This window comes from Silurus aristotelis (assembly GCF_946808225.1).
Source record: "Silurus aristotelis genome assembly, chromosome: 16".
Classification (NCBI taxonomy): Eukaryota; Metazoa; Chordata; class Actinopteri; order Siluriformes; family Siluridae; genus Silurus; species Silurus aristotelis.
The window spans coordinates 22,145,159-22,165,302 of record NC_139589.1 but is presented as its reverse complement, the minus strand read 5'-3'; the positions used below and the strand labels follow the sequence as shown (position 1 = coordinate 22,165,302).

Genomic DNA, 20,144 nt, shown 5'->3' with positions numbered 1-20,144 from the left:
TAGTAGGTGAGATCTAGCTCTTCCCCCCTTTCTTTGCAGGGGATGAGGACACTACGTCTCTGCTCGGCTTGCCTGGGAGGGTTTCTGGGGCTGCTGCTGCTGCGGGTTTCTGCGAAAGACAAAACAGAAATCAATGAATCTACAGTATATCGAATATACACTCTGTGAGAGCTTTAAGAGGAACACATGTACACCTTCTCATTCATGCAATGATACAAACAGCCAAAATTGTGTCCTATGGCAGCAGTGCAGTGTATAAAATAATGCACATTCAGATGAAGGGCAAAATATATATTATAGCGTATAAAACATAATTATGGCCTCAATGTATCTAGCTGAAATATATGCCTTTGAGTTTGGCTCTAAAGCCACACAACCAAAAAAAAAGGCAAGTCTGTGTCCTGATTGGTTGGACGTTGGTGGTGCACATTGTTTGCAGAGAACTTTTATTCATATATTACTTTATTTATTTGTATATAAACATTTTATTTGCACCATCATTGAATAGAAAGAAAGGTGCCTCGTACTCGTCACATGTACTTTACAGCACAAACAAATTTCTCCTTTACATATTCCAGCAAAGTTAGGAAGCTGGGTTCAGAGAGCATGGTCAACCATGGGACAGTGCCCCTGAAGAACAGAGGCTTAAGGGCCTTGCTTAAGGGCCCCAAGAGTGGCAGCTTGGCGATACTGAAACTTAAACCCCTGAGCTTCCGATCAATAACCCACAGTCTTAACCACTGAGTAAAATAAAATTTAAATAAATTTAAATACAATTTGAATTTGAGCTACTACAGATGTGCTATTTATATATATTGTCTTATGCAGCACCTTGGTCCTGGAGGAACGTTGTTTCGTTTCACTGTATACAGAACCGTATATAAGTACAAAACAATCCTGCTTGACTTGTCTTGATTTATGTGCCATTCATTTAAGTGCCATATATTATTTCAGTCACAAATAATATTTGAATTTAGAAATAACTGATCCCACCTTTAACTCCACTGATAGAAACAAACTACACCTTTAACTAAATGCTTTGTAGGAACATACTACCTAGGTGGATGGTCCAGAATGCTCACACACAAAGATATCTTATTCCGTATTCAAATCTTAATTGATAAATAAAATTAACACCCATTATACAGTGCAGATGTAACAATTTTTTTTTTTTTTAATTCACATCTTCGCCTATATTTGCTGTGTGATATTTAAGAGTTCTATCTCACAGTCTAGTATGACGCAATTCTAAAAAAAAAAAAAAAAAGAGAAAAATTCGCTATGAATGAAGTGCAGCTGATGTGAAGAACCAGCAAAGCATGAATTTTCATGCATAATATTCATGCAATTATTTGCAGTGAGAACAAATATAAAAAAAGAAAAGAAACAGCGTGTGATATTAGACCTGCGTTCAGCACTGCGATTGTGCTCAGGTGGAGTCATAACCTACCTTTGATGCAGATTTTTTTGACTTTCCACCTTTACCCTGAAACCAGACAAAGTCCCCTAAATAAACTAGTATGAACTTAATGGGTCTGTGTGGAAGAAGACGGTGTGTTTACTTGATTTTTTTTTATTTTTATACAGATGTGAAGAAAGGTTCATTCTAAAAGAAAAAAAAAAATTCCCCATGCACGACATATCTGGTAAACATAACCACACCTTAGGTTTGCTGTCACTTGGTTTGGTGTGAGGGAAATCTTCTGGGAGCAGTGTGGCTGCTAATTTATCCAAAACTGGACCTGACTGCTGATAGGTAAGCATTAAATGTGGTGAAATTGAATCAGGCGTTAATAAGTGTAAACAGACAAAATTAAATGTTGGTTTGTATTGCGGTTTAGTACCTTCTGGCTGGAGGATGTCTTTACAGGAGAAGCCTGACACTGAATGGTGGGTGGAGTCACAGGACCGGAAACAAAGTCACCGGACAGAAGGTCAAGGGCTTGGGCGTCATCCATTGAGTTCTGTGAGTAACAAAACAGGAGGATATTTACTTGTGTACATATGAATCTTTTTCAGCATATTAACATATAGAAAGTCTTTAAACAGATGGACTGTTAACAATCCTTATTTCTTTCTTTCCCTCTCTGTGTCGAGTTACAGCAACATGCTCCTGAGGTACCAGCGTCCAGTGTTCCAGTCCATATCCTCTCTTCGAATCTCCCCGATTCATCCCAACACCCAACCTCTGGGTGGAGTTCTCTCCAATTGGAAACCACTGTCTTCAGAAGAGGATGGTTCCACGTGAAGATCCATTCAAATGATTAATATCAACAGTCGACTACAACAGCTCAGGACTGCAGGTTAATATTTAATCGCCAGTCAATGAACACCTTAAAAATGATAGAACTGTAATAAATGGTGCCACCCAGATGAGGATGGGGGTTTCTTCAAGGTTTCTTCCTCGGGGAGTTTTCTTGCCACAGTCACCTTTAGGGAGGTGCGGCCCCCTGCTGGCCACCCCGTTGCCCATTTAAATAATTTACCTGTCTTTCTGATTGACTTTAATATACAGTACATGTTTACATACATGAATTCAGGCAATTTTGCAATGATTATGTGTTTAACCTTTTTGATGAAAGGTTGCTAATGATTTGTTTGGTGTGGGGGTGGAGCTTTGCGGTAGATGGGCGGAGCCATTGGGGGGGCAATAGAAATTTTGCCTAGGGTGACAAAAAGTCTAGAACCGGCCCTGATGATGAATCCTTTTTGTAAATTTTTTTTCCCTGTTTTTATTCTTTATGTTTTTATAATTATTTTCCCACATGTGTTCCAGGATAAAGGACATTGCCTTTATTCAACATTCACCTTTTTTTGTAGATCAATTTCTAACCAAATTCAAAAAAAATTTTTTCTAATAAATGTGCAAATAAGAGAAATAAGACATATCTTTAATTTATGAGCTGTTATTCGAAGGAATTTTAACAATAATCCAAGACCAGACTTCTAGTGGAAAAGTGAAAAGTTACTGAAGTTTCTGAAACTGTAAATAATAAATTACCTGCTTAGCTGCAGATGCTGCTTTGGCTTTGGCTTCTGCTGCAGCCTTGAATAAAACCAATAATAAAAGAAATGAAGGATAATTCACACCCATAGCATTTTATATTTTAATGTGATTAGTGAAGGCTCAGTACCTTGATATCTGCCTCTGTGGGTCGATACTCAGAAGGTAATGAGTCGTCCCTCTCACCAGTCTTATGCACCCTCTCCTCCACCACCTTCTTCTCCTGAGATCACATGGAGACGACATGCCACCCATCAACCACCAACTAAACTTCTACAGCTGCAAAAATTGTATATTGATATTCCTATTTTACCTTAACGATATCTTTAAGAGGCACTGGTGCGGGTTCAGGCACTGTACTGATGTCCTTCAGAGTATCTGAGAGCGCGTCCATAGCCGATGTGGTACCTTCTGACAGCTAGAAATAGAATAAAGCATAATTCTAGAGTGAATGGATGCAACTTTATGAACACTGAGTGTTTAGGAGAAAGAGAGGAAGAGAAAGAAATTCACCTGTCTGTCCACAGCAGGAGCAGAAGCAGCAGAACAGACTTTAGATGCAGTCTTGGGAGCCACAAAATCACCCGCAAGTTCTTCAAGATCGAAATCTGCTGAGCTCTGAGCAGGAGTTTGGACTACTGGTGCCGCCGCTGAGCAGGAGAAATCTCCGGAAAGAATATCCAGAGCATCAGCAGGGTCCAGTGAGGGCTGTAAAAAGATACAACATCTCAACCTCATCTCAACTTCTATCACTGCTTATACACTCCATTTTAGGTTCAGGAGACTGGAATAATGCACTACCTCTTTCTTTGGGGGTGGAGGCTGTGTTTTGTTGTCGTCCTTCGGGAATCTGTAATCCGGAGGGAGTGTGTCGTCTCTCTCACCCACACGTACACCTTTCTCCGAGGTTACATTAGCCTCCTGGACAAACCCATGCATAAACATTGATGAATCTTTTTGTACATGAATGTGCAGGTTAAAATTACTTTGCATGCATTTTAAATAAATATTGAGATGTTCAGTACTTTGACAATTTGATCAGGTCTGAGTTTTGGGGACTCGGGAACCTGTTTTGCTTCGGGAAGTGTTTCTCCAAGAGCATCAAGGGCCTCCAGAGACATGCCTGAGTCAGGCTGAGGAAAACATACATTATTTCAATGTAAAGATAAAAACTGAAGTGGATATAAAAGCAGAAAACAAAACTGCAAGCTGTTTATTAACCTAAAGTGGCACTGAAACGTTTCAACCACAATTCCAAAAACGTTGAGACAATGTAAAATGCAAATAAAAACAGAATGCATTGATTTGCAAATCTCACATTCACAATATAAAAAAATATCTAATATTTAAACTGATGCCATTTAAAAGAAAAAAGCGGCTATTTTGAATTTGATGGTTGCAACAGGTCTCAAAAAAGTTGGGACGGAGTCGTGATTACCATTATGTGGCTTCACATCTTCTGTCCATATCATCTGGGAACTGAGGTAACCAGTTTCTGATGTTTTGGGAGTGAAATATGTGTCAGATATAGGATTCTAGCTGCTCAACAGTTCTGAGTTGCCTTTGTTGTATTTTTTACGTTTCATGATGAGGTTTCAAATTGCATGCAGGCCAGTTCAGCACCCGGATCTCTTCTACTACGAACTCATGCCAGTGTAATAGATGCATTCTGCAGTTCGCATAGTCTTGCTCATAAATGCGAAGCCTCTCCTGACGCTTTCTGGATGGAAGCATTTGTAGCTCTAAAAACTGTATATACCGTTCAGCATTGATGAAGCCTTTCCAAATGTGCACGCTGCCCATTCCACAGGCACTAACGCACTCCCATAACTTTAGAAATGCTGCTTTTTAAACTGAGAGCTGATACCAAGCCAGATGGTCAAATTCAAAATGTCCTTTAAATGGTACATTTCCTTCGTTTAAACATTTGATATGTTTTATATCTTCAAGTGTGAATAAAATATGGAGTTATGAGATATGCAAATCATTGCATTCTGTTTATATTAAAATTTGACAGTGTCCCAACCCCTCTTTTAAATTGGGGTTGTGTAAGTAAGCAGAATAAGAAATCTTTTCAGTAATTTTCCATTATCATATTAACTCAGGCACCGCACAATCACCCACTGCAGTGCCTGAGAGTGCTGATTCTGCAGGTTCAGACAACATAAACGTGCTTAAAACACAAAGCAATCAAGCTGCATTTACCTGTTTGTCAGTTAAAGTGGGAGCAGAAGCAGCTGAAGAACAGACTTTGGATGCACTAGTAGGAGCCACAAAATCACCAGCAAGTTCCTCGAGAGCAAAGTTTGCTGAGCTCTGATGAAAGAAAAAAGGCTCAGTTATTATTTGAGGATTTTTTTTACCTCAGAATAATTTTGCTATTTCATTCAGGTGACATCATGCTCTAGTATTGCAACTGCATTAAACTATATAAAGAACACAGTTTGAATTTTTTTATTTATTCATACATACAAATATTTATATGAATAGATGCAAGATAATAATAATAAAAAAACTGAACAGTCACTGGGTCTCTATACAATCAGTAATTGGATTTCTTTTTCAATACACCTCTTTAGTTTTAATGCAAACTTTAAATAATAAATGCCACCATTGAAGCACATGATTCTAACAGAGTTTATATAGAGATTTGTTTGGAAAATCTCTCAAATTTTTACCATTTCATCATATCAATATCAATCACTGAAAGAACAAATCTTGTTTGTCGTTTGCCAGATTGTCAACCTCTGATTGGTCAGAAGGTGTACGCAAAGTCCGATAATGAAATAAGGACAGAATCGATAATATGGGGGAAAAACATCAACCTCAATGTGCTGGTGAAGTTCAGTCCAGAGTGACGCAGAGTCACTGTTACCACTCTGAGGTAATATTTTCAGCATGTCATGAAGATCATTGAAGCGATTGTTAAGCGATTGAGATTCGTAAATAACTAATGAATTATTAAGTGTAAAACACCCACAAAACAACCTTCTATCCATTAAACAAACAACTCACATTCTATCTTTTTCATTATATGTTACTATAAGGGCCACAGAGAAACAGAAAAGCGAAAAGTCCTCCATCATGAAGACTTTCCTGTGGAGAACACAGTTTTCTTCCTTACTTTTACCACACTTCTGTTAAAATCTTGAATCAGATTGGTCAGAAGTTGTTAATTTATCTTCCTGTAGCACACAAACAGTTCATAATTTCCAGATGCAATAATGTGACTCACATCTGTTCGAGGAGTCGATTGAGAAACAGAGGTCTGGACTACAGGTGCTGCTGCTGCTGAGCAGGAGAAATCTCCGGAAAGAATATCCAGAGCATCAGCAGGGTCCAGTGAGGGCTGAAAAAATATATAACATCCTCTTATACAATCTCTATCACTGCTCACACATTAGACACTTATGTTTAGAAGACTGGAATGATGCACTACCTCTTTCTTTGGGGGTGGAGGCTGTGTTTTCTTGTCGTCCTTCGGGAATCTGTAATCCGGAGGGAGTGTGTCGTCTCTTTCACCCACACGTACACCTTTCTCCGAGGTTAGATTAGCCTCCTGAACAAACCCATGCATAAACATTGGTGGATTTTTCTGTACATGAATGTGCAGGGTAAAATTTATTTCCATGCATTTTAAATAAATAATATGTTTAGTACTTTAACAATTTGATCAGGTCTAAGTTTTGGGGATTCGGGAACTGGTTTTGCTTCAGGAAGTGTTTCTCCGAGGGCATCGAGGGCCTCCAGAGACATGCCTGAGTCTGCCTGAGGGACACAGAGAATCATTTTTTTATTTTTTTTTTTTATTGTAGAGCTAAAGGAAACTGAAGTGGGTATATGGACAGAGAAGAAAAGACAATGCTGGTCAATTAAAATTGGCACTGAGAAGCTACTATTATAGAAATAATCATTTTAATTAGTTGAAGTAGTCATACATATAATTGTTCATGTTCATTGTTTTTTTTTTTGTAACACCACATAAACAAATGGTTTATTATTTTGACACATTTATTAGCACACATTAGCTAACCTATTTACCTAGAGAAGTATTATAAACATTAAATAAATACCTCAGCCAGATGAGCATGCAGTGATTGATATCTTATTGTTTAAGGTCATTTACAGGTGCGGAAAAATAAATTTATGGAAGAATTAAGGAAAGATAAAAGAATAGTGGAGAAATGTCAATGCTACATTTTACCTGTAGAGGGCAGTGTAATGCTGGATTTTCACTCATTTTGTTCCCATTGAGCTTAACCATTAATCATACTTAAATAAATACAAATAAAGTGTAGTTTCAGCAATACCTGGTTAGAGGGGGATGTAGTGCTTTTAGTGGCTGGTGTTGGGACAGGAAGTACTCCAGAAGAGACCTGTAGACAAACAACAAAATATGACTACAAACTGGTCATGACAACACAACTGTAACTTCAGTACACTTACAGCAATGTGAAATACCTTTTTGGCTTGAGTGGGAGCCACAAAATCCCCTTCCAAAGCATCAAGGGCTGAAAGATCCTTTAATTGGGGCTGTAAGAACCCAGAAAAAGACATGACACAGTAGACATTATTATTAGAATGAGACACTGTTCCATGTTTGATCTTCATGGCAACTGCTTTAATGCTTTTAATCAAAATAATTTATCTTTAGATGGAAACTGTTGTTTAAGCAAAACCTTTATAGATCTGTGCTGATTTTCATACCTTCTTAGCTTGGGCTTTAGGAGGAACAGGGGTGTGGACAGCAGGAGCTACAGTGGCATCAGTGAAATCACCAGACAGAAGATCCAGAGCTTGGGTGGTGTCCATTGAGGGCTGGTGAGAACAACATATACACCAAGTACCTCAGTATTCATTGATTGGTGATGAGAATATTAGTTTCAAACACTGTGACAAAACCCAGAACCTCATCTATAATATACAGACATCATTTCCAATGAGATTTATATATAGATATATTTCAGTCATATTCAGGAACATCCAATAAAAAATACAGTGAATCAAGTAAAAGGTTTCAAAGACTTGATTAAAAAAATAAGAGCAATTTTAATCTTCTTTGATAGTCTGTACAATATATGAATATAATATACAGAATGAAGACTAGATTAGACTAGACTAAAGTTGTATATATAGAAACTTGGATCCGGCATGTGCTGAATGTAGCAGAAAAATCCTAATCATTTAAAATTAGACCTGCTAAAACAACAGTCAGACAACTGTAAATATTTTTTTATTTTTCAATTTTACAATACATCCAAATGCCTTGCCATTTTCTCCTGTTTACATTTTTCCACTGACCTGCATGAATAAAACCTCAGACACAAACTAAATTACCTGTTTTGGTGGAGGAGCCGGCTTCTTGTCCTTGTCCTCCTTGAACCTGTACTCCGGTGGCAGTGTGTCGTCTCTCTCACCCACACGCACACCTTTCTCTGACACCAGCTTCTTCTCCTGAAGATAGATATATACAACTTTATTGTCATTGCATAGTACAGGTATACAGCAACAAAATGCAGTTTAGCATCTACCAGAAGTGCAAATAGTAGCAGTTGTGCAAATTGACAAGTGCAGATATGTATGTAAGGTATATATATATATATATATATATATATATATATATATATATATATATAAAACTTTACAGTCATTACATCAACAATTTGATCTGGTCTCAGTTTTGGGGACTCGGGAACTGGTTTCGCTTCAGGTAACATGTCGCCTAGGGCATCGAGAGCATCCAGAGACATGGAGTCCGCCTGAAGAGACACAAGGAGGATCAACATTTTACAGCAATAAATGATTGATTGCAGTGCAGCCAAATCGAAATGATTAGACTGGGATTTGGAAAATGTCATTACTGTAATATGGCGTGAATGAGATCATGATTCAGATGCTGAGTGACTGTTCGCCTCACTATTTATCCTGTTTTTCTCTGAAGGCATGTACTCAATCAACTTAAAGCTACATGGATCTTTTGAACAATTTTGAAACAATTTTGTTGATTTTCAAAAATCATCTGAACACGGACACCTGTTAGATTTCGAACGACAGAAACAATAATGTATTAGAATGAGAGCATTCACAGCGCATAAACCTTGTATGTAGCTCTATTGTTAGTGTTGATCCTAAAAAAAAACCTCTTCTTCAAAACATAAGTGTTTGTGGAGGAGTTTTTATGTCCAGGTTTAGTTTAAAGGACCGGACGATACATGAATACACACCCTACTGAACACTATACAAAGAGTATATCATTACAGGCTGCTATAATGGATACTTAAAAGTCACTGTAGGTGTGTGTGTGTGTGTGTGTGTGTGTGTGTGTGTGTGTGTGTGTGTGTGTGTGTGTGTGTGTGTGTGTGTGTGTGTGTGTGTGTGTGTGTGTGTGTGTGTGTGTGTGTGTGTGTGAGAGAGAGAGGTTTGACTCAACAGGCTAGATTCTGATAATTAAAGTGTCTGTGAAGGTGTGTGTAGCGCATTCCGGAGCCACATTAAAGTTTATTTCCGAAACAAAACTTTGGTTTCCCTGGTGACACAAATGTCTCGAATAAAAACACTTTTTTCATATAAAAGTGGTCAGTGTTTGGAGAGAGGAAAGCTGGTAAAGTTTTGAGTTAATTTAGTCTTGATTCCATTCCTGCATACAGTATAATGACTTTAAAACACAGTGTGTGCCAATAACATGTTCCGTAGAACTGATGCAATCAGAGTGTCTAGAGAATCTGTTTATGAGCAAATGTCTACAGTCTACTGATGTTTTATTAAAATTGTATTATTCGATATTCATGGTCACTATGATAATTTTACAATACCTATAGTTGCTATGCTCTAAAGTATGAACCGGATCACCGTTCATGACAGATATCTCTTACATTTATAATATCGAGATTTTTCGAGATTTTGATTGCGTATGCAAGTACTGTATTTTAAGTTCTTTTTTAGGAAACTTAATCTTGAAGTTGAATTCCTTGATATTTGTTGGAATTATAAAAAAATCACACAAACCTGCTTTGCAGCTGAATCTACGATCAAAGCTGCTGTTATAGAAGATGAATCAGTACCTTCTGAGTAACCAAAAGCAAGATTTTGTGATGTCATAGACACTATATGAGCAAAAGTATTCGGCCATGCCCAGTTCATCTTCCTTTATGTGGGTCTTCCCTTAATTGTTGCCAGATGGAATTACAGTAATACAGCGAGACATTTTGTCATGTCATTAGCTACAAGATACATACAACATTTATATACTTGTAATATATTATAAGAACTGATTGGCTTCCTGTGTGCTTGACCAGTTTCGTTTTTATCCACTCATAAAAAATTACAAAAATTAAAAACTACTAGGTTTCAGGATAAATGTGTGCACACAAGCACATACAAGTTAATCACGTCTCTGAGTAAATACTGTGGAGTGTGTGTGTGGAATCAGAAACCAGCTGGTCCAGGTTTGCAGCAGGTGAGATGTGTTTGCACTCAGGATCTCTGCCAGACATTCCACACGACGACAAGAAAACAAGAACGCTCCTTCTTTCTTTCTCTTTTTAATAATTCCATGAAATGAAATGTTTTACTTGAAGCTTTCGGCTCGATCATATAAAACTCCTAGGGTAAAAGAACTAGGAAATCAATTAGCACATGAATTCCACGTGTTTCCTCAAGAGGATTTTACAGCAAATAATCGTATTTAATAATCGTCCCATTTTGTAATATTAAGTGGATGATCTTTGTATCCTACATTGATTTTAAAAGTGTGTTTCTTTTTTTTTTTTACATAATGTCCAAATGTACTGTGTCTTTTTGAATACTGGTCTGATCTTGTACTCGAAGGTCCACACCTCTGCCACAACAGCAAACCAATTAATCTTACGTATTATTATAGATACAAGTTCACACCCCTAATGCTTGAAAATTCTGAACAGCTGCCATAAAAATAATAAATAAATAAATTAAAAATCGAGCTGTGAAGACGCATAAAGGACCTACATTTCATTTGAGATCAGGCCCAGGTGGTGTTTTTGTGTAACCATTTAGATGTTGTTGTTTAAGATTACAATAATTGCCTCAGAAATGCCACCAAAAGCAGTGTTTAGTGTGGCCTAGTTTAGTTTTTGTATAGAGTCATTATATCTCTATACTCTATGATATTTGTTAAAATGTGTGTTTGCTCACTACTGTGAAGGTAATGCTAATTCCCATTAGAACTGCTAATGCTTTTAGTTTGAAACCTGTTCCACTTCTCTTTAGACTGTGGGATGTAAAATAATAAAGTGCTAGCTAACACACAAAGAGAATCTCATACATGGTTGGTAAGCAACACAGCAAAAATGATCTCTAGTCGAGAATTATTGTCTCCCATAGCAAACACACTAACCTGGACAGTGGAAAAAAGAGAAAAAGAGCCGTTACCTTGGGGACTTGCTGTGGCTTATCCGCAGAAACCTTTTTTTCCTGGGATAAAAAAAAACCAACAAAAAAAAACATTTATTCAAAGCTAAGTTTCCATTTAGCTTTGATTCCTAGTTTCTAACTTAAAAACACACACACACACACACACACACACACACACACACACACACCTCATATTTTGTGTGTGTGTGTATATATTATATATATATATATATATATATATATATATATATATATATATATATATATATATATATATATATATATATATATATATATATGTTTCAGCAATTTTTCTGTAATTATATTACTATATTATATTATCAAAAAATTTGCCAATTAGCATCTGTTTTGAACATAAAACAATAGTAATTATTACTACTAGAATATAGGTACATGCATTGTGCTTATCAAACGAATAATCTGAAAGTAAACTTCTTCATGTGGCTAATATATATAGATATAGATACAGATAGATATAGATATAGATACAGATAGATATAGATATAGATACAGATATATATAGATATAGATACAGATAGATATAGATATAGATACAGATATATATAGATATAGATACAGATAGATATAGATATAGATACAGATATATATAGATATAGATACAGATAGATATAGATATAGATACAGATATATATAGATATAGATACAGATAGATATAGATATAGATACAGATATATATAGATATAGATACAGATATATATAGATATAGATACAGATAGATATAGATATAGATACAGATATATATAGATATAGATACAGATAGATATAGATATAGATACAGATATATATAGATATAGATACAGATATATATAGATATAGATACAGATAGATATAGATATAGATACAGATATATATAGATATAGATACAGATAGATATAGATATAGATACAGATATATATAGATATAGATACAGATATATATGTGCTAATAGGCTTTCTCATATATGTGCCAAGAAGTAAAACCTTTTTTTTTACAACAAACAATTTGACAACAGACAAATTAGAGTTTCACAAAAATGTTATTATAATACATTTATATTTTGTCATTTGGCAGACACACTTATCCTTTGTCTCATTTACACAACTGAGCAGCTGAGGGTTAAGGCCCAGATCTTTCAATCAGAAGACCAATCTTAAACACTAAGCTATCACTAATATTACCAAGAATACATACTAATAAAACTAAATTGTCTCTGTCTCGGTCTCATCTTAGCTGTATGTCATAGAAACAAGCTAATAATTATGTGTTCATTTGGGTGAACATTTCACAATTTCATCAAGCTTTACTGTAACAAACATTATAAAATGTATGTGACACACATAGACACTACATTTTTATTCAGAATTTGATGTTGTCTCCTACCTCACTCTTGGGTTGGACATCCTGAGTGGTTGCAGTTGTGGGCTGATAAAAGACATCATTCCATGTTAAACAGATATTGTCACTTTGCTTGAGATGGTGTAATAAGTGTACATGCAATACAGCAGCAGCAGCAGATCATTTCTAAATGTAAGGTAATGTTGACATATCCTGGCCCTTACCTTTTCTATCTTTGGTTTCTTGTCAGCAGGAGGGGCAGGAGAAAGACTTGCAGGTACTGAAACATCTTGTTTCTGTAAAATAAATTGTCATAGGAAGTTGCTATTAAATAACACCATCTCAGGTATTAATAGTCTTGCACTTTATATATACACTGCAGACCAGAGCTCTTCAACCTTTTAATTACTATGGACAAATTGGCAGTTCTGGGATTTGAACTCATGACCTTCCGATCAGAACGTTTAAACCATTGGGATTAAATTACTTCCTCCAATGTTGTGAAATGAAGTCATGCTGCATGTACAGTATATTTGGATAATGCTGTGTAATAATACTGTGTAAATCTATTGATGTTCTGAGAACCTGGTAGCAACTATTTCATAGCCCGTCACTGGGTTGCAATCTGCAGTTGGTGGCCTCTGTTTTAGACACACAGTTTTGAAACTTAATGATGGTCCACTGCATGTAAAGTGGATTAAGGCTTTGGATTTACACTCAAAAACAGAAGATACTATAAATACTTTTTGGATTTTTGATTATGACTGAATCAAATATATTATTATTATTATTTTAATTTACAGTAAATCTATTCTCAATGCTAATGGTTTATTAAAAATATACTCATGCATACTGTTATCAGCAAAAACACAGCCAAGTGTACTAGAATTCATGAACATTCCTGGATAAGGATGAACAAAACAGTCCATAAAAATGTAAGTAAGTATAATACTGTCGATAAGCCTGACTGACTTCACTGTTCTTGGCTGAATCTTTTACATTGCTGTTTATTCTTGTTTTTAATTTCGTCAAGCTTACGATTCCAAGCTATGCAATAACAGGGCTGGTATGTTTAGGACACTATATTTAGATTTTTTTTTTTTTATGTTTCCACAAAATTGTTTGCTGAAACTGAAGAATCTGTTTACAGTCATTATATTTCCAGGTCACGCTTCTGACGAGGGACTGACACCTTCTAAAATGCTGAAATTGCATCAAAACTTAATAGCAACAATGGCGCACCAATGATGAGCGCCTTTAAAAAGTAACAGTAGTCCAAAAATATTCCTCATTATTCCGATCTGAAAATGCTGAAGCTGCTTACTTTCTGAGATGGAGGAGCAGGGGCATGGCTTTTCTGGGTTTGGACAGCAGCCACAGTTTCATGTTTCTGTGTAAAGAAAAAAAAAAGAAAAAACGGAATTAGAAATCAGTATTAAATCTACTATTATTACTATCATTACAATATTTTTATGAGATGATCAGGTGTGTTTGAAAAAGTTGACACTATAGAGAACCCAGTTTTATAAAAAATAAATAAATAAATAAATAAAAGTCTTTTGATCATCCATCTCTTAATGAGTAGAGGAACACAAAAGGTGATTGATAATACATTAGTTCACAGACGTCACTGTTCATGTTGGGTTGCTGTGATTGTCAGGGAAAACACAGTATGGACATCCATCCTAACCAGACAGCAAGGCTAATTTTGCTGTGTTGACTCAAAGTCACTATTAAACTTGTGCAAGATAAAACTAAAGAGAAAAAGCCCCTTTAAAACCTTTTCTGTGAGGAAAATTCCTCTATACAGAACTTCAACAAGTTCCAACAGCTGGAGAAATAAGTCAGTGTCTGTGCTCGTACTATTTCTGGTTTGGATGATGATACAAATCCAGCAGAGAGTGAATCCACAGCTTCATCCAGTGTTAGGGGCTTTGAGATATCACACACACACACACACACACACACACACACACACACACACACACACACACACACACACAGAGGAAGAGATGTATTAATATAAGCATAAATACTGTTTTGAAAAAAAGAAAAAAATTAATAAATACTTTATAAATACTTTATAAACACTTTAATACCTTATACCACACAACTATCACATTCTCAATTTTAATAGGTCAAAAACTGTTGATTTATTTTCTATAACAGCAGCCCTGACAATAGCACCAGCTATAAATCCCAGATTTATATAAATGCACATTTTGTAATATATTACTTTACACACTAAATCCAGAAAAAAATGAAAGACTTGTGCATTCTTCTTCAGAACATGTGGAAACACTTTTTTCTCCAAAGGAATGTTGGAATTCTTTTTCAAAATACACTGTTTGTTTATATGTTGGTCTTTTTGCATGAGTAGTTTTAATGCTAGCAAGTGCCCCATAAAGGTTATACATTTTTTAAGAGCTATATATTCAAATGTTTTACTGTCCAATTGGATTTATTTATGATCTTGTAATCTGTAAAAAAAAATTTTAATCAATAATACAGTATGTAACTGCATATTCATGTTGCTGTCAAAGAAAAAACTTTAATTGCACCTCAAAGATTTGTAGGTAAATCTCAAATTATTACCCAACATGTTGGGTGTTTTTCTGCATTTTTTTTCTCGTATTAATATATAAATCTATTAATATTTGTATGGTGTAAAAAGTGCTGTGATTTTGTCAATAAGTCATCAAAACTAATCTGAACCTATAAAATAAATAAATACATGAATAAATAAATGAAGCAGAAAAAACATCATCTCAAAGTGGGCTACATTCCAATCAAAAATATCTTGACTTTAATACCAGAAGAGGGTGCTATAGTCCCAAAAATAGACTGAAAGGTCTTTGAAAAAGTGCAGACACACCCCATGCCATTGGAGTGTAAAAACAGGCAAAACTTTAAAAACAATGGAAAACAATAACCCCTTTTCCTTCTTCCTGTTAGTCGACAACTTGCATCATTTCTTTGACATAAAGTTCACTAATTGACAAGCAAAAGCAATGAAGGATTGGAAGCAAGCAAAAGGGCATACACTAGACATATACTTTGTTTGAGTATTTTATTTATGAGATAGTTGGTCTGAGTATTAATTACAAATATGAGTGTTAATTTTTAGACGAAGATTTTCATTTCTGAGGTAAACGTTGGTGACACCAATTTGTTTAAATTCAGCCTCTAGACATTCTAACTAGCGAACCATTATCTACAATTATTAGCTAGCTTGACTTTCAGGGCCTATTCTCCTGTTGATTAGCAACACCGTTTCCACAACCTTTAAAACATTTGCTATTTTCTGTTTGAACACTGTCTTTACATTACTTACATTCCATCCTAATAAACAATTTAAAATCTTTTTAATGGTTTAAGTAATTAGCCAGGCTAGCAATTGTGACTAAAAGAAATTCAGAGGTAGTAGAATGAATAGCTAGCTTTGGAAACTAGTGTTAGCTAGTTGGCCGAGTGAGTGTTTTTTTATTGGGAGATGGTTGGGCTGGGTATTAATTACTAATAATTGATGTCAGGGCGGTGGTTCTGACATGGGTGTAAGTACTGTAATGAACATGGGAGCAGTTTGTGATGAGTGTGAATGCAGATCAGGCCGTGTTTACACAACACAAATTAGGAAGCCATATGCTGCAGATGTGCAGCAGGTAGAAATTGAAAAAAATCATAATAATAAGACAGATTGGAATTTACACAGTTCTGCCACACATTTTCCTATAAATCTTTAAATGTTTCAAAATGGTAGCACGCTTTGTTTTTCGTGATCTTGTCGAGTGCAACATATTCAAAACAAGAGTTTTATATTAGTAAGTTCATACTAGCAATCCAACTAACCAACTTTTATCTAAAATTATTAGCTAGCTTTGCTTGCTATTCCTATTCTCCTGTTAATTAGCAACACCATTTATAAAACACTTGCTATTTTCTGTTTGAACACTGTCTTTACATTACTGTCTTTTCAATTCCGTTTTACTGAAATATTTCAACTAGTTAGCCAGGCTAACATCGTGACTGAAAAAAACTTCATAGGTAGTAGAATCAATAAATGGTAGCTAGTTTTGGAAACTTGGTAGACAGGCAGATTCAGCTGACATAAAGCAAACGCTGCTGTTTAGAATTATGTGCATGTGAAAACAAACAATCGGTCCGAGCCAGCTAGCTAAACATGCTGTATTATCTTTAACAATGTGGAAGTAACATTAAATGTTTGCCTTTCAGGGCCTCAAGCCAAACTACTCTTTGAAAATATTAGTGCCTCCATAACTTTGAGTTAATGCAAATTTTAATGGTTCAACCGAATGCCAAATTACAATGAAGCGCTCGCATTTTATTTATTTATATTTTTATTTATTAATGTCACACTCTTACATACCCATTTGTTGGATCGATCACCAGGAATGTTCTCATTTTCTCATCTCTAAAAGCTTTCTTAATGAGGGGATATAATAATGCTCTTTTCTTAACCCAACTATGACATTGCTAAAAATATTGCTGCATGTGTAGAAGGTCAGTAACTTGCTTACCTTGGAAACTTCCTTAGGCTTCTCAGGTTGTGCAGCAGGCATCTTCTTTTCCTGTGGGAATTTGTGGAAGCAAACAAGTTTATTCAAAGTCCATTGTATTTGAAATCAATAATTTCAAATATTTTCTGACACAAAACCAAGAAAACTGAACAAAGCAATGCTGTCTGGAGCTAGAAAGTCAGTTGGAACAGAACTAGCATAAAAGCAATCAGCTGTAGCAACTCAAATATTTGAGTTCCTCATGTCAGACTGACCATGTCTTTAAGCCTGTATCCAGGTGGAAGCGTGTCATCTCTGTCTCCACAACGTGGTGCCACTACTGAGGTTAGGTTTGGCTAAGGCATGCAAGACACTGTTACAATGCACATTCCGTAACAAAGGGCAAAACTCATGCTGTTAAAAATAATCCGCACATGCTTTGATCAAAACTCATACCTCGGTAACTTCAGGCCCAGTGAACTGAGGACTTTTTGGAGACTTTGCAGATGGCAAAGTGCCAGCCAAGGTGTCAAAAGGATCTACATCAGGCGCCTGTGTTGCGTATAATACAGCAGTACAGCATTGCTCATGCAAACTGGCATGCTTGATAAAGTGTAGGATATGTAGGATAAGGCACTGCAGGAATAAAAAACTAATGCTGACTCACCGTAGTGCTGGCCTTGGCAGAAACCTCCGACTTCACCTGCAGACCAGAGGATCAAGGGAATGTGAGTCTTGCAGAAATTTTTTTTCCCATTGAAGCCCAAATCTTGTGTTTTTGTGATACCCAGAAGACTGGTTTGTAAATTATAAATCCCCCTGTGCTATAAGCAAGTCAAACTGCTTTGGCATTTTCTAGTTGATGCTACTTTCTCTGTGCAAACTGGCTGTGGGTTGACTTTTAGGTAAAAAGGAACATGAATGAACAACTCTGTGGCTAGTTTTGGCTATGGGGCTGAGCTCATTTCGGAGCCAAAACTAAACGGCATCTAAGAAATAAGCAATAAAACACTCGACTAGGTCATGCAATGCCACCCTAAAGTGTTTCATTTAACTTGTACCTAAGCACTTTTCTTACACTGACAAGTTTGTATTCATGAAAGAACGATCATTTGTAGGATTTTCCAATTACATTTAATGTTATGAAACATCTACAAACAGGCTATGAATTTCCGTCTTTTGTGAATTTCCCTCTTAGATAGATCGATCGATCGATCGATCGATTATCCATCCATCCATCCATCCATCCATCCATCCATCTATCCATCTATCTATGCTTTAGCTAAACCATTAAAACCACCCCTTTATTATTGTGTACTTTCCCTTTGTGCATCCAAAACAATGTGCCATCTGGTACCATGACATTAGACCATCCTAGCAAGTCCTGTCTATTGGAATGTGGGGCCTCCTGTTGCTGGTTTGAAAAAAGATTTCTGTGGAAGATGAATAGTTGTTTTGTGTGTATCCCTGATTCAGAAGAAAATACCTTTTGGCCAGTGGATCCAGAAACAACAGTGGTAGCCGTGGGCTTTGTTACTGTAGAGGTCACCTTAGAAGGTTCCGGCTTGGATGATGAAATCGTGGTGCTCTATTTGAAGTATATGTGTAGCTATTATTCACTGGTCTAAAATCCATGCAATTTACAATACATCATTTAACAAGACAAGATCTTATGGCCAAAGTATATGGCAGTGATGTTATAAAAGGATGATGAGAAAGATGATGTAAAGCCCATTGTCCATTCAGGAAGAAAGACAATATCAGTAAGCAGAAATATGTTTAGCATTCAGACATTCAGCAAGAAGTAAAGTGCCAGATTGTGATGAGTCTCAGACATGTCCCTCGAAGCAACGTGGATTCCAAAACACATCACTTGTCTTTTGTAGACTGGTACTTTGGATGTATATGTGGGTTTAACCAGATCTGTAAGTTTTCATGCTCCACCTATTGCACCCATTGCTCCAGCACTCACAGGTGGAGCTTTGCCAGGGGGGCTTATATCCAAAAGTCAGGCATGAAGTCTAACGCATAGAGATTTTTAGCCCTACAAAGTCTTGCACGGACTTGTTCTGCTGACACAACGGGTATGCACTAAATATGCATTCAAAAATATCAGGAAAAATTGAAGACTATCCCATCTGGCATACTACGTGCAAAGAGAAATTGCAAGGAAATAACCGGAAATCCCATGTGAGTTCAAGAGACCTGAAGACCTGTATAATGTTTGATCCCCACTGTAAAGAACATCAAGCAAACCAACAGCCAACAGCGATCCACCTTAAGTGGTATGGAAAGTCCCAGAGAAAATCTACAAGATGATATGGATGCCTAAATGCCTTACAAAAGCATGAAAAGGAAGCCCCCTGAGATAACAGTATGAACAAGAGGACATGAAGTAATAAAGAAATGTTGAAGAGTGTAAAAAAAGTTGGTGATGAAATAGAAGGAAACTTTGACCAATCTTAAAAGCCCTAGAGACATTGGAGGCTACCTGTGTTGTCACTTTAGAAGATCCTGCAGTGGTGGTTGCTTTAGAAGCTCCAGTTGTGGTGGTTACTCCTCCACTAACTTTAGCTCCTGTAGAAGCTCCTACATTGGTCACTGAACTGGCAGCTTTAGTAGATTCAGTGGATGTAGAATGGGTACTGGCAGTAGTTTTGACTGCAGAGGCTGTGGTGGTTGCGGGCTTTGCAGCCGCACCGGCAGAGATCGATGATGTAGCCTCTTTCTGCAATGCAGATGTCAGACTGCCATGTTTAATCATTGCTCATCATTGTTATGCTAGCTAGATGACTTTGTTTGATGGGTGCTAGAGCTGGTAAAGCAGATATTTACCTTCCAGATCCTAAAGGAAGTAGGCTAGTGAATACTGAAAAACC

General features: G+C 36.4%; 1 protein-coding gene across 36 annotated transcripts in view; it reads right to left on the bottom strand.

Moving 5' to 3' along the window:
* cast (calpastatin) overlaps positions 1-20,144 on the bottom strand; it is a 52,096-nt gene that overhangs the window by 1,369 nt on the left and 30,583 nt on the right. For 4 of the 36 annotated variants that reach the window (XM_083564000.1, XM_083564019.1, XM_083563989.1 and 1 more), the window contains exons 3-32: positions 19,757-19,993; positions 18,752-18,853; positions 17,933-17,968; positions 17,722-17,817; positions 17,541-17,621; positions 17,287-17,337; positions 14,612-14,680; positions 14,073-14,138; positions 12,973-13,044; positions 12,794-12,835; positions 11,411-11,452; positions 8,659-8,763; positions 8,342-8,458; positions 7,712-7,822; positions 7,466-7,537; positions 7,315-7,380; positions 6,665-6,772; positions 6,444-6,563; positions 6,240-6,353; positions 5,210-5,320; positions 4,030-4,137; positions 3,806-3,925; positions 3,518-3,712; positions 3,318-3,422; positions 3,135-3,227; positions 3,002-3,046; positions 1,845-1,964; positions 1,663-1,749; positions 1,451-1,486; positions 1-109 (exon numbers count right to left, since the gene is read on the bottom strand). In XM_083564000.1, the coding sequence (XP_083420126.1) occupies positions 14-109; positions 1,451-1,486; positions 1,663-1,749; positions 1,845-1,964; positions 3,002-3,046; positions 3,135-3,227; positions 3,318-3,422; positions 3,518-3,712; positions 3,806-3,925; positions 4,030-4,137; positions 5,210-5,320; positions 6,240-6,353; positions 6,444-6,563; positions 6,665-6,772; positions 7,315-7,380; positions 7,466-7,537; positions 7,712-7,822; positions 8,342-8,458; positions 8,659-8,763; positions 11,411-11,452; positions 12,794-12,835; positions 12,973-13,044; positions 14,073-14,138; positions 14,612-14,680; positions 17,287-17,337; positions 17,541-17,621; positions 17,722-17,817; positions 17,933-17,968; positions 18,752-18,853; positions 19,757-19,993 (2,823 nt within the window). In that variant the 3' untranslated portion in view covers positions 1-13. The remainder of the gene's footprint in view (positions 110-1,450; positions 1,487-1,662; positions 1,750-1,844; positions 1,965-3,001; positions 3,047-3,134; positions 3,228-3,317; positions 3,423-3,517; positions 3,713-3,805; positions 3,926-4,029; positions 4,138-5,209; positions 5,321-6,239; positions 6,354-6,443; positions 6,564-6,664; positions 6,773-7,314; positions 7,381-7,465; positions 7,538-7,711; positions 7,823-8,341; positions 8,459-8,658; positions 8,764-11,410; positions 11,453-12,793; positions 12,836-12,972; positions 13,045-14,072; positions 14,139-14,611; positions 14,681-17,286; positions 17,338-17,540; positions 17,622-17,721; positions 17,818-17,932; positions 17,969-18,751; positions 18,854-19,756; positions 19,994-20,144) is intronic. The other 32 variants (XM_083564020.1, XM_083564022.1, XM_083564011.1 and 29 more) reach the window with 10 other exon arrangements.